At 42.7% G+C, this 19388-nt stretch overlaps 1 protein-coding gene across 2 annotated transcripts in view; it reads right to left on the bottom strand.

Annotated features, from left to right (window-relative positions):
* Positions 1–732: 732 nt before the first annotated feature.
* HVA22K (HVA22-like protein K) overlaps positions 733–19388 on the bottom strand; it is a 120248-nt gene continuing 101592 nt past the window's right edge. The window contains exons 7-8 of one of the 2 annotated variants that reach the window (XM_086491029.1): positions 1221–1293; positions 733–1131 (exon numbers count right to left, since the gene is read on the bottom strand). In XM_086491029.1, coding sequence (XP_086347155.1) covers positions 1007–1131; positions 1221–1293 — 198 coding nt within the window. In that variant the 3' untranslated portion in view covers positions 733–1006. Of the gene's footprint in view, positions 1132–1220; positions 1294–19388 lie in introns of those variants that run through there. The other variant, XM_086491030.1, reaches the window with a different exon arrangement.

Genomic DNA, 19388 nt, shown 5'->3' with positions numbered 1-19388 from the left:
GAAAAAACAAGGGAGAAAATACCCATGTGTTTTCTGGAAATCCCCAAAATACCCTACCAATTTTGGAGGGATTGCTCCAATTTTCACACAATTGATTCTTTTTTATAATAGATTCTAACTTTAAATGCCTTACGAAAAAAATTTCCATGAATAAGCTAACAAATAGTGGCATTCATATCTACAAAATAATAATTGTTTCATATTAAAACTCTGAATCCCATTAAAATATTCTAGTTGTATCCTGTTCTCATCATGGAGATCAATTTTCCTCTACAAAACATAATGTTTTGAGAGTTGATGAGTCGTATTTAGGGAATATTTTGGAGTTTTGAAACACTGGGTTATTGGGGAATTTGTGAAATTTGAGCAATATTTGGGGAATTTCCACAAATTTCAGGGAAATATTGATAGCAAGACAAATTTGCTTCAAGGTTTTGGACATCACTTCCCCAAGCCATCCAAACCTAATCATGTTTCAAAAATGCTGACTTAATACTTTTTGTTCAAGAGACTCTAACTGTTGTGTGATAGTCCTTCAACTTTGAACATTGCATCATTCGGCAATTCATGAGTGAGAAGATGAGCCCATGACCTATGGCAAACAACTCACCTGCCATGACCAATCTGACACAACTTGCTAGTAAATACCTGTAGATGGTGTGGGGTCTTCACCTCCCTTCTAATATTTTCTCATTGAAAAAACATATTAGTAATATTTGTTGAAACCCAACAGGCACGTTGTACCTATGTACAAGTTTTCATTGAATTGCTTATGCAACAGACATTTGAGAACAAATGAATAAACAAACAGCTCAACAAATCCTCAGCATTCACCTTCCATGTGTAGGACAACTAAAGCTGCTTGTTGAAACAAGAGGAAAAAATACTTTATGCAATACTTTCTTCGTTATATATACATAGACTGTTTGAATATAATGAAGGTATATGGGCTAACTCAGTATAGGCAAAACTTCTGGAATTCTAACTGCTCTTGATTTTTCTTTGATCATTGCTCATGTTCGTCGTCAGTGAAAGTGTCCGCATCACTAGGGGCACTGTCCAAGGCTCGTCGAGGTCTGCTGTCTGGGGCTGGTTGGTCTGATGAGCCATTTCCCATTATGTTTTGTTGGACTGTGAACATTTAATCACAAAATATCCCTTTCAGCTTTTAATTGTTTACATCATATCTAATTAATCCGTACACACTAGTCCACATTCACCTGTTGTTATCAACTTGTGGGCCGCATTATGTACAAACTGAATCTCTTGCTGATGAGCAACTACGAATTTATTCTGCATACAATTCTCTCTCTCTCTCTCTCTCTCTCTCTCTCTCTCTCTCTCTCGGGATAGTTTCCTACGACGTTAAAACTCTCTTCTTCTTCTTCTTCTCTCTCTCTCTCTCACACACAGAGGTCATTTTGGCCTTTTGAAGACGCTGTTGGGAAAACAAGAACAAGGGGGGGCCCTATAGCAATGTCTTCCAATAGGGCTCAAGACACAATATTAGCACCACATACTGTATCAAAATTACTCCCACAAAACCAGAACTCAAAAGCAATTGATCCCTTGGGAATTGACAAGCACACGCCCACCCAAAGACCACCATTGGAGTCAGGAAGCACTTGCCCTGGCATGGAATTACAGTGCACGCCAACCAATGCACTTGAGGAAAAGAGCTTCCCTCTTCACCAATATCCTCTTTACAACCACATTTTGAAAGCGTACATATGCCACAAAACATGTTACCTTTCACAACTTACTCTACACTAAACTGCCTATGGGCTGCCCTATCCTAAACCCTCTGGAAAACAGAATCACCACAACTCCAAAGGGGATGATTTCGAGACTCAAAAACTCTTTGCATAATCTGCAACAAAAGTTCTGAAGACAACACATTTCAAATCTATGCACCTCTATGTGCAAAATTGGCATGAACAGCAAGCTGCCATGGCACGACTACGGATAGAGAAGGGTAGTCGAGGGTAGAAAACTGCATCAAAAAGCATGAGGAAGCCACAACAACCCAAGACCTGCAAATTCTATATTTGGCTGAACTTCTTTATGTTTGTACATGAGTTTTAGTCGAGGGCAGAAAACTGCATCAAAAAGCAAGAGGAAGCCACAACAACCCAAGACCTACAATTCTGATATTTGGCTGAACTTCTTCATGTTTGGCAATCCACCAACTGGCGCTAGTCAAGCGACTTGCACTGCATGTGCTTCACTACACCAGGGATTTGGACACTGCTTTTGCCAAGGTTCGCGAGACTCTAGAGAAGCCTCAAGCACGTCATAAGAAGGCAATAGATAAACATAGACGCGACTTGAAGTTGAAGGAGGATGGCTGGGTGCTCTTACGCTTTGACAAGGCACGCCTAAGGAGACAAAAGGGAAGGAGCGGCTTTTCCAAAGCTTAGATGAGGTATCATGGCTCTTTCCAGATTCAAGAAAAGATAAATGTTGTATCCTTCAGACTCCGGTTGCTAGACACTTGGAAGATTCACAATGCTTTTCATGTGAGTCTTTTGAAACCTTTTAAGGGTGAGGTGCGAGTTGGCCGGGAGTCTGATGAGCAACCTGAGGCAGCAAAGAGCGAGGAGATATCGTTCCAGAACACATATTGGCTCACAAAGAAAGGAAAGTGAAAGGTAAAGTGATTCGGCGGTTCTTAGTGAAATTCGAGACCTGTCCGGCATTGAATGCGAAGTGGATGGAGGAGGACAACCTAGCAGATTCTCCTCAAATACTGGAACTTTACCTTGAGGCCTTCGATTTAGTTGCGTCTATTTCGAGAGATCTTGGAGATCAGTAGGGTTGAATCTGGTGCATACGGAATTGCACGAGAGGGGAGTCACTCCGCTCCTTTGTCACAGATTACCTGGATGGAATAGAGTCATTGATTTTCCTTCAGATTTCAGGGATATTGATATGCTGACAGTATTCTGCTGTATGACTTCATGAATAAGGAAATAGATTCTATAGACATGATCGCAATAAGGATTAGTTAATCCAACCTCAGTGAGGTTCGGTGTGGATCTAGATACAGTTGCTAAATACGTTGCCAAGAATCATGGCCTTAGATCTGGATAGAATTTTTATGTGATTTGATTTGAATATGATCTGAATGCACATTGACGGAGTCGTCTTTGTGCAAGTGCTAGATTTGCGTCGTCTATTGCGTCCTACTTAGAGTCAATGTCTATTGAACTGGTTTATGGCTTATCTCTGTTTTTACGGGCATAATAGAGGGCGATTACAAATCTTTCAAGGGGGGGGGGGTATGTCACAAAATTATAACGTGGCATGACCTGATGACAAGAGCAGATGCTACAAGTTGTTCCAACTTATGGGCACCTTCCTACAGGGCCCATAGGGACACTAGGGAGATTATAAAGGCTGGTAGGCTATACGGATGCCGCAATTTGCGCTGGCATGCTGACGTGACACATCGTACGGACTTTCGCGAATTGCGCTGACACTGCTAATGGCACAGTGTATGGAATTACACGTTTCACGCTGCCAGCTTTTGGGACTTGAAGCTTTTGAGTTTGAAGCTTTTCATGTAACTGCTTTTTCATGGCCAAGGGCCTTTAAATAAGACCCAAGGGTCACTCTCTGGCTCAGTTTTGGCTGACGAGCTTACGAACAGAGAGGACCCGCAAGCATTGTAACTTTGCTCAAGCATTGATATAAAAATAAATACGGAAAGGGGCACCAATCTTTGGGGCCAATCTCTCTGGGCACGGAACTACGTCGGGCCGTGTCGACTCAATTGAACTGTGAATTAAGTGTGAAGTATTTTTAAGTGATTCTCTTCTCGACTTGGGGTGCCCAAGTCTCTTACAGAGTTCTTCTATCCTTCTCCATAAATTGTTACATGTAATCATATCAAAGGCTTTCTTGAAATCCATAGAGCAACAATACAATCGCTTATCTCTCAGCCAGCTTTCCTCCCCGAGAACACAGAGAGTGACAAGATGATTAATGGTGATATGACATTGACGGAAACCCGCCTGTCTTTTTGCATGCTTGCCATTCTTTTCATCATAGTCCTCAATTTTATTTCTATTATGTACCCAAATGACTTTGCCATAAGAAACCCAATCTTATAGTACGGTAGTTATTTACATATACCTTCATAAGTTCAGAATAGTCTGAACTCACGAATTATAAGAGGGAATAAAGCACTCATAAAACAATAAAAGCAAGGGACACACGAAAAGAAAAAAAAAACAAAAACAAACAAACAAACAAACTAAATCACTTTGTTTGCTACGAAATAAAACTAGATAAAACAAAACATTATTAACTTAAAAATGTTTTTAGAAAAGGCATGTGTAAAATAAGTTGACGCAACTTACTGGCTTAAAACAAGTACTCAACTTTAAGCCAAAAAAGGATAAGACATCTTAAAAACTTAATCCTAGAAATCAAACTTCACACAACAACTTATAACGGAACACATTCTTAAGTCCTCAGGTAAGCTAAATATGAAATCGAAAAATGATTACTACTACAAACCTACGAAGAGCAAAGAACCAAACTTGACAATATGTGATCTCAACTTCACTGCTTGTCCAAACAGGAAGAATAAGATTATCACCTTTATCATACATAGCTTGGACAACAGCTATGACATCCCTACTCACGTCGTCAGTGCCCAAGAGTAGGTGCAGGTTTATATAGAGGCCATTCATGCTTTGAACGTACTCTACAAAACCAACGAGCTGAGTTTCTATCACCCTTCGGAGGTGATGGGCATACTCAGCCATGATAAAGGCTAGCAATTGTCAAGCTATAGTGAAAATACTAGAAGCGCTAAAGATCAAAACAACAACATAAGGTGTTATTAAGTCAAACAATAAGTCGGCTTTTTAGCTCCCCACTTCTATTGAATTTACTACTGATTATCTTGAACATTCCAAAGGAAGAAACACTAAAAATAAACTTACTACGATGCAAAAATGAACGAACTTTTTTCATGATTCTTTTGAATGAGTATCCTTTTTCAACTAGTAAAGAAATAAGATGGCAAGATTGAACAACAAAAGTAGATTTACTAGAACAAAGACGAGAAAATCTAAATAGTTGAGAGCAAATGACACCGTACTTGGCTAAAAGAGAAATGTTCGAAGAAATGTGAGGCATGCGGATGATTTTTAGATTGGCATATTCTGGTTCAAGGCGCTTATCATAGATATCTACTTCTAATCCCAAGGGAGTCTGAAAAATCTTAAGGTCTAAAAAGGCACAACAATCACTATTTGTGGTACAGTTAAGTTCACAAAACTCCTTGGGATAAATTCCTTCGCCTACAGAACTCGAATTCAAGTACATAAAATCTTGAAAAGAAGGAACGTCAAGGACAAAAAGATCATCTACAAAGCGTCTTACATTGCATAACTTGTGCAAAAATATTGGGCAAGTGTTAGCAAGGACAAGACGCTCCATAAAATCAAACTCATAAGTAAAAAGATAGAAATTAGCAAGAAAAACAGCACAATTGGTGCCCATAGGGATACCTATGGGCACCAATTGTTTGCTTGAAAAGAGAGTCGCCGATGGTTATATATAAATTGTCCAAAAGAAAATCTAACCAAGATATGATGTCAATGTCATCTACAATCCTGGTGAATCTCTTTCTTCCTTTGTCTACATCTACATTCTTATTTTTCACCCTTAAGAAGTCAAAGTTCAAGGCTGACTTTTCTACTAGCAATGCCTTGTACCTAATAGCCTTCTCAAGCTTGTACGCAAAAACTTTTGACATAAGAGACTTGACTCTAAATTTAAGGTCCTCCAAATTTAGCTATACATTCTATACATACCCTTCCTTATGCAAAGGCTTGTCCCAATTAGTGCTCCAATCACAAGGCATACCATGTTGAAGTGCAAGGTTGAACATATCACAATCCAATGATGTGATGCATCTCCCATCCATTTAATCATTTCCAACTAGATACCTTGAAGATCTCTCGCTTTGCTAGTAGTCAACTTGTTAAGCCTGTAACATACATCTGCAATACTAAAACAAGAGGGCATGCATGGGAGTGAACCATAACACGGTATCTTTCCGACATTTGGTTGCTCATATAGTTGCCTACAATGCGTATACATATCCATAAGACTTAAGTTATCAAAACTCTCAACCTGCTTGTCCTTCAGGTTTCTCCAAAATCTTCCACATGCATGTGCCTTTTCTTGGACTTGAAAAAATGCCGATTGACTTTCCATCTTCTTCTCTTCTTTTGAATTAGAGCCTTGTATGCATGCGAATGAATTTAATAGTTATCGTTGTCTTTGTGGTGCTTAGAAAGGGAGGAACTTTCTTAGCACCTTCAATTACCTCAAATGGCGCCTTCCCCGTCAAAGAGTGAACCGTGTTGTTGTAGGCAAATTCTACCAAAGGCAAGTACTTTTCCCATTGAGTTTTCTAATCCGAAATGTAAGACTTCAATAAATCCAAAAGCAGTGAATTGGCTATCTCAAATTTCCCATCTGTCTGTGGGTGGAATGAGGTTGAGAACTGCAACCGCGTGCCAATGTTCTCCCAGATTGCCCTCCAAAACAAACTCGTGAATTGTGGATCTCTGTTCGAGACTATCGACTCAGGCATGCCATGTAACCGAAAAATTTGTGTTATGAACAGTCTCATCAAATGATCACGCTTGACCGTCTTCTTTAATGAAATAAAGTAACCTTGCTTGCTAGAACTGTCAATGACTGTCCAAAATGCTAACGTGCCCACGTTGTGTCTTGGGAAGATCAAAAATGAAATCCATAGCAATGCTTTCCCAAGGGCGGCAGGGAGGGAATGGGTAAAGGCCGTAGAGCCTTATGCCTGTCAAACTTCACCTTTTGGCATACTAAGCAACTGCGAACAAAGTCGCCCACATCCTTTTTGAGCCTCGGCCAATAAAAGTAACGCTCAACACCCTTCAAGGTGGTATCTATGCCGCGGTGGCCTGAAAAGGGTGGACAATAGCACTCTGTCAAAACCTTTTCCTTCAACGGCTATGTAACACACAACATTGTTTTTTGCATCAAGTAGCCGCCCCGTATAGAATAGCTTGTAACCTCCCCACTCTGTATCCGGCTAAAGATGTCTACAAAGTCAAGATCTCTTGCGTACTCATCTACCATGTCCTCAAAACTTCGATAATGGATCGCGGAAATAGCCAGAACCAAGGGCTTCCGAGACAACGCATCTGACACTAAGTTCTTTTGTCCCTGTATATGGACTATCTGGAAGTGAAATTGTGACAAGATGTTAGCCCACCTCATCTGCTTTTCTGAAATTTGCTTCTGCAATAAGTAGCGTAAACTCTAATGATCCGTAAAGATTGTAAAATCAGCTCCAAGTAAATAGTGTCGCCACTGCATAAGAGCATGGATAACTGCCAATAGCTCTTTGTCATAAATCTGTGCTACTATCACTAGACGTGAAAACATCCTGCTCTCGTAAGCAATGACTGCCTTCTTGCATCAAAACTGCTCCAAGAATACGACCACAAGCATCACAATAAACTTCGAATGGCTTTTGCAAGGTTGGCAAAGCCACCGGTAGTTAACTTCCCTTTGAGAGTCTGAAAAGCGGTAATCCCTGTCGGTCCCCACATAAAAAGGACTCCTGAAGCTATCTCTGCAAATTTTCGAATGAACTGCCGATAATAAGAGCACAAGTCCAAAAACTTCAAACTTCATGAACATTCTTTAAGTCAGGCCAATCGCGAATAGTCTCAATTTTGGCTGGGTCCATCTGTACTCCTTCTGCCGAGACGATGTACCCCAAGAAATGTATCTCGGGCAAGAAAAATTCACCCTTTTTCGCGTGGATAACCAATCTATGCTTCCGCAATGCTTGAAAGACCAGTAGCACATGATGTTTGTGCTCTACTTCATTCTTGGAGAAAACTATATTGTCGTCAAAGAAAGTGCCCACAAAAGATCGATACTCTCTGAAAATCCAATCCATCATTTGATTGAATGTTGCAGGAGCATTCGTAAGTCCAAAAGGCATAACCAAATATTCGTACAAGCCAAAGGTTGTTAGAAAAGCTGTCTTGTAGACATCCCCCGGAGCAAATTGGATTTGATGATGTCCACTCTTCAAATCAATTCTGCTAAAACAAGAGGATCCTTGTACAGTCTATCGAGAATAACATCAATCCTTGGGATGGGAATATGTTCTTGATGGTGATTTTATTGAGAGCTCTATAGTCAATGCACGTCCTCCAAGATCGTCTTTCTCTAATACTAGCAATGCAGGCAGAGAGCAGAAAGGTGAAGTGCTAGGTGTTGGAATTAGGGTTGCAGAGAAACACACACAGCTTGGAGAAGACGAAGGAAGCTCAAGGCACACAATAGAGAGTGTGTTACTTAGTGTGCAATGGAAAGATAGATAGCCCTAGAGTGATGGGCGTATATACAATGCACGGGGGAAAAAACCTCCTAAAGAGGGAAAAAATGCCCCGGCGGTCCTAGTGTGTTCACACACATCACTACCACATGTATATGGTAACAAATCCCCCCTGGAGTGATGCGGTGAACGAGAGCTGGCACATGAGTAAAGGGAAGTGCCATGCCCTGAGGACAGGATCAGTCCACAAAGGGGAGTAAGCCCAAAGCTTTGCGGAAAGCTTCAAGCTTCTCACGAGACAATGCCTTTGTGAAAAGATCTGCAAGGTTGTCCTGTGTTGGCACATAAGCCAAGCTGATCTCTCCTGCTGAGAGCCTCTCCCTGACATAGTGGTAATGCACCTCAATGTGCTTTGTGCGAGCGCAACTGCCAATGCGCTCTGACTGTCAGTGTAGATAGTGTTGGCAATGTCCTGTCCAACACCCAAGTCAGCCATAAGGCGTCTAAGCCATACACACTCAACAGTAGCTGTGAAGACTGCCCTGTACTCAACCTCACAACTCGAAGTGGCCACAGTAGGTTGCTTCTTGCTCAACCATGATATACATGAACAGCCAAGCATGAAACAAAAACCACTTGTGGACACTCGCGTGTCAAAACAACCAGCCCAATCTGAGTCCGAAAAAGCATGTAAGTCTGGCGGCAATGATCCCCCCTTGGGATAAAACAAGCCAAGATGTAAAGTGCCACTAAGGTAGCGGAAAATCCTCTTGACAGCCTGCCAATGCTTAGACCCTGGGCTATGCATAAATCTGCTGACCTGCGAGACTGCAAACTGAATATCTGGCCTCGTGTTGCATACATAAATGAGGCAGCCAACAGCAGTTTGGTAAAGAGTGACATCAGCAGGATCGCCAGCATCATGTAGACTCAATTTCAAACCTGTTTCCATGGGAGTGGCAATAGGTTTGCAATCCTCAAGTCCAAACTTACATAGCAATGTTTCTATGTAACTTTTCTGACACAAGGCAATACCACCATCACACTGCTTAAACTGTATACCCAAGTAATGATGCAACAGCCCCAAATCTTTCATCTTGAAAGTAGCATTCAAATCAGCCTTAAATTCAGCAATATGTCTCTCATTTGGTCCAGTGATCAGCAAATCATCAACATAAAGAACCACAATGAGAAATACATCATCCTCACGCTTTACATACAATGTGCTTTCTGTTAGACTGTTACGAAAGCCTCGTTTAACCAAATGAGTGTCAGCTTTCTCATACCAAGCATGAGGAGATTGCTTCAACCCATACAAAGCCTTCTTACATTTGCACACTTTGTCCTCTTGTCCTTTTATGACAAAACCGCGAGGCTGCGTTACATAAACTTCCTCAAATATGTCACCATTCAAGAAAGCAGTAACAAAGTCTGATTGATGTACATCCCAACCAAAATGAGCTGCCAATGCACATAGCAAACGCACAGTAGTCATACGACAAGTGGGAGCAAAAGTCTCTTCATAATCTATGCCTTTTTGTTGTGCATAACCCTTTGCAACAAGTCGAGCCTTATGGCGATCGATCTCACCATCCGGCTTGCGCTTCAACTTGTAAACCCACTTCGTACCAATGGCCTTTTTGCCAGGAGGCAAATCACATAAAGTCCATGTGTCATTCTCTATAAGTGCATCATATTCTGATTTCATGGCAGCAATCTAATTTTCTGAATTTTGTGCTTCATCAAAAGACAGAGGCTCCTCAACATCATGTAAACTAGACACAGCCAAAGCATAACAATCTGATGCATAAGATGCATGGCGAGAGCCTGAACGAGTACGACTAGATAAACGTGCATCCAATTTACTGTCACGCAAAGTGTGCACCAGCCATTTTGGCATACCTCTAGCCTGCTCATTTTCAGCCCTTTCCTCATCAAGTACATCATGTATATCTGCATCAGTAATAGGCTGTTCTAAAACATTTTCAGAAACCCCCATAGGCTGTACATTTGCCTCATTGGAACTTACATTCGTATTTCCACCACTGAAAAGAGGCAACAAAGTGTCATAAATGTCCTGTGAGCTTACATTACTGTCTCTAGTACATGACAGCAAGGGCTGAACAGAGTCTTCCACAAACACTACATCCCGTGAAACCAGAATACGTTTTGTTTGCGGATGATACAACCTGTAACCTTTGCTTTCAGCACTATAACCAACAAAAATACATTTGACAGCCTTATCATCCAATTTTCTGCGCTGCACTTGTGGCACCAAAGCATATGCCAAACAGCCAAAAACACGCATGTGCTCAATAGAAGGCTTTCTATCATGCCATGCTTCATATGGAGTAATAGACTGCAAAGCTTTCGTAGGACACCTGTTAAGTACATAAGTGGCACACATGATGGCCTCAAGCCAAAAAGAATGCGGCAAAGCTTGACTTTTGACCATACATCGTGCCATTTCCGTTAGTGACCTGTTTTTCCTCTCAGCAACACCATTTTGCTGAGGTGTATAAGGCACTGTACATTGGTGTTTTATCCCACGACTAGCCAGAAATGCATTAAATTCATGCGGCATATACTCCCCCTCTCGATCGGAACGAAGGGTGCCCATAGTACATTTTGAGACATTTTCAGCCATAGCCAGAAATTGTTTGAAGCACATAAAAACTTCGGACTTCGCTTTAAGCGGAAATACCCATGCATGCCTGGAGTAATCATCAATGAAAGTCACGAAGTACAGGTAATTGCCCAAGGACGGAGTTTGCATGGGCCCACAAACATCACTATGCACAAGCTGCAACCTGCATGTGGCCCTAACTGAACCATCCTTTGGAAACTTAGAACGCTGCATTTTACCCAGAATACAGCCTTCACAAACATGTTTGACAGGTGCTTCAAGAGGCGGCAAAGAAGCAACCATATCAGATTTCTGCAAACGCAGCAAACTGGCAAAATTCAGATGACCAAAACGTGCATGCCAAAGTTTTGCATCTGAAATAGCCCTTGAATCTGCAACAGCATTTGCAAAATTTTGTCCACACTTGTCATACAAAGTGAGCTTATACAGCCCACGGCATAAAAGCCCAGATGCAACACTTTTATCACCAAAACTGAGATCATGAACTGTACATCTGTCATCCACAAATTTGACTACAAGTCCAAGTCTAGCAAGTGCGGATACAGACAAGAGATTCTTCTTGATCCCAAGTACATAAAGTGCATCAACAAGTGTGAAGGAACTGCCATTAGCAGCAGTGAGCACAATCTTTCCAACTCCCTGTACTGGATAAGAGGCGTTGTTGGCACAAGTGACTGAATTCCCATGAGGGACAGACTCGAGAGAGGTAAACAATTCACGATGTGAGGTAATGTGCTTTGTAGCACCACTGTCGAAATACCACACATGTGAATCTGCAGCAACTGACAAGCATGCATCATGGACAGCAGGATTGGAAGTGCACTCTGCGCTAAAAGCCCATTCTGCATCAACATCAGCATCACAATCTCCTTTCACAGAAGCCTCAACAATGGCTGCATTTGTAGTGGAACCAGCATTTGCAGTGGAACCACCCTCTTTCTTCTTAGCCTCTTTGGCCTTCAACTTAGGACACGACTTGATCAAGTGATCATTGGCTTTACAATAATGACAACGCATCTTCTTTTTTCCCTTATCACCAGAATTGCCAGACGAAGTGCTGCCAGCAGACGCATTAGGAACAGAATTTTTGCCACTCGCAGCAGAACCATAAGAAGTGGCTGCATTACTGTTACCACCCTTTCTTTGAGAAGCAATAAAAGCCTATTCAACTGCACGCTGCCTAGTCCTGTTTTTTCTAGAAAGTGACTCTTGCAACAGCAATGTGCATAATGCATCAAACTTGACAACTTCAGGATTTCCTTGGGTCATCAGTCTCCAAGTACTAGCAAAAGTCTGGTAGGAATCTGGTAAGGCATCAAGAACAGTCTACACAAGGGAACTGTCCGAAATGACTTCACCTGCAGAAATGAGTTGCTCATTGATATCCTTGACACTAGCAAGGAAAGTGTCCATATCATCTTTCTCATGCATAATCTTCGACTCTAGCTCTTTACGCAGCAAAGCAATTTTAGCCTCATTGCGGCTTGCATAAAGACCTGCTAGAATATCCCAAGCCTGTTTTGCAGATTTTGCTGAACGGATGTGAGGAATAATGGTGCGCTTCACAGACAACGCAATCAATGCATGAGCCTGTGCATCCTTAACATCCCAACGAGCTTGTTCTGCCGTAGGCAAAACAACTCTAACAGCTGCAATCCTTGCAGCAAGACCTGCAACATCCTCAACATCGCCTACATCTTCAGAACCAGGACGTACATCAATGCCCTGCACAATGTTCCAGACACCTTTTGACACAAGAACATGTTGCATCATATAAGCCCACATAGGGTAGTTGTCCCCATCCAACCTGTCCTCAGCAGCAAACATCTTGAACACATCTGTGTTGTTGTTGTCAGCCATGGTAAATGCTGCACCTGATGTGAAAACTGCCCGAAAATAGGAGAAATGGAGCGGGAACAACTTGTGCTATATAGCACAAACCGTAGAAGACTATAAGGCACCTGTTATGCAGAAAACAGCACTGACAGAAAATCTGCACAAAATGACGAAATAGCCTGTGCAGTACTGCCTGTAGTGGAAACGGAGGCCGAAATGAGCCCAAATCAAAATTCTGAGCAGACCAAGCTCTTCGAGCTTGCCCAAAATATTTGTCGACCTGCGAACGCTCGCCAAAGCTCACTGAAATCGGAGAAAGTGAGCAGGCGTGTGCTGGAGCAGCTGGCGACTAAGCCCGGGAGGACGTGACCTGCTCTGATACCAATTGTTGGAATTAGGGTTGCAGAGAAACACACACAGCTTGGAGAAGACGAAGGAAGCTCAAGGCACACAATAGAGAGTGTGTTACTTAGTGTGCAATGGAAAGATAGATAGCCCTAGAGTGATGGGCGTATATACAATGCACGGGGGAAAAAACCTCCTAAAGAGGGAAAAAATGCCCCGGCGGTCCTAGTGTGTTCACACACATCACTACCACATGTATATGGTAACACTAGGTTGGATGAGACCCTTTTCTAAAAGTTCTTTTACTTGGTTCATTATTTCTTTATTTTGGGCTCTGCTAACTCGATAAGGTGGCCGGTTCGGTGGTGTACTTTTGGGAATCAAATCAGTAGTATGGTCCTCACGACGAGGTGGAGGTAACTCGCCTGGTAAGCCTTTAGAGAAACAATCAACCTGTGTGTGCAAAAATTCTTGTCGTTCCTTTTCCAATTCAAACATACTTTATCGTTGTTCATCATTCTATTCTTTCAAGAAGATCGAGTAAACAAAAAGACTCGATTTCATTAATTTGGAAATGGCCGAAGCCAATACAAGTGGGACGGACTCCCCTTCAATTTTACATCAAGTACAATTTCTCTGTCGTTCTCATTCTATAAAGTCGCTTTCCTCGCCCTATAATCGACCACTGCACTGTTCTTGTGGAACCAAGGGATTCCTAGGAGGACATCACACCCTTACGAAGGCATGATGTAAAAGTCCTCGTGCCCTAAATACCCCTGACAATGCAAACTAAGTTTGCCAATGACAGGTGTAATGGAAACATCCCATCCGGGTGCTGCTAGAGCAGCTTTTGTCTGCAGTCCCATTCTGTCGAGTGTAATTCTAAGTCGAGCCGCCAATTCAAGTGAAATGAAGTTGGCCTTGGCTCCTCTGTCAAAGAAGATGAGGGCTTTCTGATCTTGTACTTTGCCCCATGCGCGGCAAAGTTTTGTGCTTTCATCCATCTGATCTGGGTCGGTCCCCACACATCTGGTACCAGTCCTGCTATCATCTTTCCTTTTCTACCACGTTCTTCAGCTGCTCTGGAACTCTCTGGCCTATCTTCTGATGATGCTCAGTGTGCCTTTTGGAAGCACCATGCGGCAATATGCCTTGGTTCACCACAGTCAAAGCACTTGCCTTCCTTGAGATACTTGGATTTCTGGTCCTCCGTCAAACAAGGACAAGCATCTTTCTTCTTTTGACACTTCTTCCTCCTTCCATTATTATTGATCGAATTTTGTCCAATCCTTGGCGTCAACTGTTGATCGGTGGGGTAAGTCAAGTTACCCAAATACATAGCAAACCCTTGCTTAGCATGGCCCATCAGTTGCTTGACGGTCTCGGATTTCTATAGTAAACAATAACCTCGAATCTCCTTAGGAAGTCCACAGTAAAACCGCTCAATTTTCTGCTTAAAACTGATCTTTTTGAAGAAAGAGGCAGGTAGAAAAGCATCCCAAAACCTTTCGCAGAATGAATCCAGAGTGTCTCCCTTAGTCATCCAAAGATGATTCCAGGTTGTAATCACATGGTGCTCATACTCTTGAGTGAGCCAAGAGGAGATAAAAAGTCGCTTAAATTTAAGCCACTTGGTCGGTGCTTCTTTTTGTAAGAGAAGAGTGGCCGACCATGTCCGAGCATTTCCTTTTAGATAAGATGCCACCCTTCTAATCTTTGAGTGCTCTGAGTAGCGCCCTCCAGAAAAAGCTATGTCAAACTATTGAATGAAGGCAAGGGCTTTTTGGGCATCTCGAAACCCTGAAAAGGTATCAAATTTGACTGCTTGTCCAGCTTACTTGAATTCTTTGGTCTTCTTATTCTTGGCTTCAAGAAAGTCATATTGACTTTCTTTGTAAAAATGCTTCCTCTTCGAGTAAAACATCTGGTCCTCGGAGTCTGAACTCTCAGAAGAGGATGACTCCTCGTCAAAACTGTCAAAAAAGTGTCAGGATGTGCGGTCAGGTCTGCTTTTCTTGGCCTTCTTCTTGTTCTTTCCCAATCTCTAGTTCTTTTATCATTTCTTGCCCTTTCTGTCCTCATCACTCGAATCAGAAGAGGAAGAGCTGTCTAAACTGTCAGAAGAAGATGAGGACGAACTGGACAATCCTTCCAAGCATACATGCTTCTTCAGTTTTCTTGCATTAAGAAAAGAAGATTGATGGCCAAAATAACCAGGGTAGTCAGTTCCCTTGTTGCATTTCTTCGGTTTCTTCTTCACCCCCAAAAGGTAGTTCACTCGTCCTTCACCAACGTCATCAAGTTCATCTTCGGTAAACATCCGTGGGACAGGGGGTTTCTTCAGGGCTGACTTTAGTGGGAAATCGATGGCTTTCTACCATGGGGTATGCAATTCATCGATCGCGTGCCGAGTCAAAAATTTGGCATATTGGGGATCCTCTGAAAACTGGAGAATCTACTCTGCGCAATCATCAACCTGCTGCTGATGTTGCATCTCCATTAGTTGATACTTCGTAGGCCGAGGTGGCCCGTATTCTTTATCTGTTGTTCCATTTGAATTTTCAGTCCTACCTCCCATTCCATAATAGTCAGGAGGGTTCGTCTGATTCTTGCAAGAATCATCACCTGAATCCATGTGTGTCGCGGGAAAAGAGATTGGATTTCCAGTAGAAGAGAAACCAGTTGAGCTCTGATACCACTGTAACAGACTTGGGCACCCCAAGTCAAGAATCTGGCACAACACATGAGAAAATCACTTATAAATACTTCACACTTAATTCACAGTTCAATTGAGTCGACATGACCCGATGTAGTTCCGTGCCCAGAGAGATTGCCCCCCAAGACTGTTGCCCCTTTCGATACTTATTTTTATATTTATGCTTGAGCAAAGTTACAATGCCCACGGGTCCTCTCTGCTCGTAAGCTCGTCAGCCAAAACTGAGCCAGAGAGTGGCCCTTGGATCTTATCTAAAGGCCCTTGGCCATGGAAAAGCGATTACATGAAAAGCGTCAAACTAAAAAGCTTCAGGTCCCAAAAGCTGGCAGCGTGAAACACAGAATTCCATAAACTGTGCCACATCAGCAGTGTCACAACGCAATTCGCGGAAGTTTGTACGATGTGCCACGTCAGCATGCCCAACGCAAATTGTGGCGTCCCTTGGGGCCCTGTCAGCATGTGCCCATAAGCTAGAACAACTTATAGCATCTGGTCTTGTCATTAGGTCATGCCATGTCATAATTTTGTGACAAACTCCGAAGTACCAAGTTGTTAAAGTTATGGCATCTCAAGTGACCTACCCAATGTGATCCCACTATTTATTTTGTCTTTTAGGTATTTATTTTACTTATTTGTCAAAGTGGTGGGTAGGGCAATTTACTTCAATGGATACACATGCAACCCATTGCCCCCATTGTATTATCATCAATTCATTGCCAACTTTGGTTGGTTCAGCTATATCTCTCTCTCTTTCTTTCTCTCTCTCGTGTATTCTCTAGCTTAAGTACGCTTCCGCATCATCGACTTTGACATGGTATCAGAGCGCAAGGCTCATTGATAACGGGCAGAGATCGTCACCAGGAGAAGAGGAATTGAAGAAAGGACCAATGTTTTTGGAGGCGTTTTGATCGGCGTCGCTCTTGGGCTCCATCGGGGTTTTCCTTGAAAACTGCATTTTGAAGGTTCTAGGTGTGCCGCGGTGAGGTTTCTTCCTTGCGTTTTGAAACGCAGCGCCCTCGCAGCTTTCTAGGTGGCGTGGTCACTCTTGCAACGTTTTGAAACGCACCGGAAGGATTGTTGCTCTCTGCAGCTCCTTATTGAAACGCCATCAGTGATAGCAAGTTCTAGCAACATTTTGAAAGGCAATAATATTGCACAAATTCTGCTTGCCTTGAAAGACATAGTGCTAGGCTAAGGGGCGCATATCGATGGCGTTCTGAGATGCTTCGGGCGGTGTGAAGTTGGCCAGCTTCGACGGGCGTTCTGAAATGCTACACACTTTCACACACATTTTGGGCTTGCTCCTTGAAACGCTGCCTTGAGGGTGCTGCAACAGCGTTCTGAAATGCAATGGAGGACACAAATCTCAAGTTGTGGGAAAACCTTTGGTCGGCGCATTGAAACGAAGTGCTTGACGGTGTGTCCTCGGCATTAGAGCTTTGATAAGCACCCTTGAGGGACTTTCTTTTGTTCCTTGCACTATTAAAGCCCCTTTGGAGGGCTTCGCAGCTAGAAGGTTTGAAAATTCTTGAATCTTCTTTGGAGTGCAAGGAGGAGGTCCACGACTTGCTTAGGCTTGAACCTGCAAGAAGACACCCCCCTTGCTCGAGCGCTGGCAACGGTGATGACCAACACCAACCATCGGCTATGGAAAGCGGATCAAACAAATGCCCACTTAGCGGCCTATGCTCAACCGCAGTTCTCAAGGAGACCGTTGTTTTGTTTGGCTCCAGATTGTGAAGCCAAAAGCAAATGGACGAGTTCGCTAGAGGACAAAGGCAAAGGGAAGCTTGACAAGGACGGCAGTACCTACACTCAATTAGCTGCCTCAGTACCCTCGAGATCCGACAACCATTGTTATACGTGTGACACGACGCTTTGTTTGGCTCGGGAGTTAGGAGCCAAAGACAAAAGCAAGAACTCACAGCAAGACAAAGACAAAGGCAAATTGGACAAAGATAACGGTGATAAAGATTTGACAGAGGAGATCAGCATGGCACACGTGGTGGCAGCCATAGTGGCCACAACACCAGATTTCTAGTCAGAGGGCAGTTGTCGCCACTAGCTTCAGCCAGAGAGAGGCTTGTGAGTGGTAAAGAGCGGCAAGCAGTCCTCCCTATTATTAATTTGGACCCTTGTGTTGGAGTTCAAGTTATCAGTGTTTGAACCCGTGGGTCGGAGTTCAAGGCACATGCATCTGGTAGGAACCAATCAGACGTATCTAAAACACTTTGGATGAGTGCACCAATCCATTGTTGTTGGTCGGATTATGGATACGATGTGTTTCAAAGTTCATTATCTCGGAGTATTTTGGACGTGATGTGTTCACAGTTCACGAATGGGGATTCTTGGACGTAGTGTGGTCTACAGTTCAATTTTCTAAAAGGCAACCAATGCTCACGATGGCAATCTTCTAAGGTTCAAAGTTGAGGGTAGCAAATCCAAGGTGTATCCAGTGGAGAGTACAGCTATTGGGGTGTCCATGGTAGATTCTTCATCGATTTTGGTCTCACTATTTATGTCCACTATGAGCTGCAGAGAGGGTGTTAAAGTTATGGCATCTCAAGTGAACTGCCCAATGTGATCCCATTATTTATTTTGGCTTTTAGGTATTTATTTTAATTGTTTGTCAAAAGTCTGGGTAGGGCAATTTACTTAGATGGTTATATATGCAACCCATTTCCTCCATTGTACTATCATCAATTCATTGCCAAGGTTAGTTGGTTCACCTGTACCTCTCTTTCTCTCTCCCTTTCTTTTCTCTCGTGTATTCTCCCCGCTTGTGTACACTTCCATGTCGTCGAGTTTGACACAAGTGAGTTTATGCTTGCGGTTTCTCCAATCTATCAGAAGGTGATATGTCATGGGAAGATGAATTTCAGAAGCACTATTAAAGTTAAAAAAGGATGTCCATTGTCACCAACTCTCTTTGGTCTATGCATTGAGCATATGGAATGGTACTTGATTTTTATGTAGCAAAGAAGGCAACGAAAAGGTTACTATTTTGCAATGCGGTAATCATACTTTTGCTATATGCGGATCATGTAGTGCTTCTATCTCACACTTCAGAGGATGCACAAAAGCTTATGGTAGTCCTTGAGAGCTTTTGCTTGCATAGAGCATTGATTGTGGATGAATCCAAAACAAAGGTTATGCTTGTAAAACCCGACCATAAGGAGGGGCAATGCATTCTGTACAACAACCTGACACTTGAAGAGGCTGAGAGCTTTAGGTGTCTTGGCACTGAGGTTCCGGCCAATCACAAGTGCCATGAATGTGCTATGCGTCATTTGGAAGCTGGGAAGATACCGTACTCTACATTTGAGAGCATGTATAATGTAGAGGATATCAAATGTAGGGTTCTCAAGAAGTCTCTTTTTGACCCATTGCTAACAACAGTTCTTCTTTATGGAATTGAAGTGTGGGGCGGGAGCATCTCATAGTCTACTTGGAAAGAGTTTGAGAATGTCCGAAAGTGACTT

Source organism: Adiantum capillus-veneris, chromosome 19 (assembly GCF_014529385.1).
Source record: "Adiantum capillus-veneris isolate H3 chromosome 19, ASM1452938v2, whole genome shotgun sequence".
NCBI lineage: Eukaryota > Viridiplantae > Streptophyta > Polypodiopsida > Polypodiales > Pteridaceae > Adiantum > Adiantum capillus-veneris.
The sequence above is the reverse complement of the archived record's forward strand: the minus strand, read 5'-3'. Positions and strand labels throughout refer to the sequence as shown.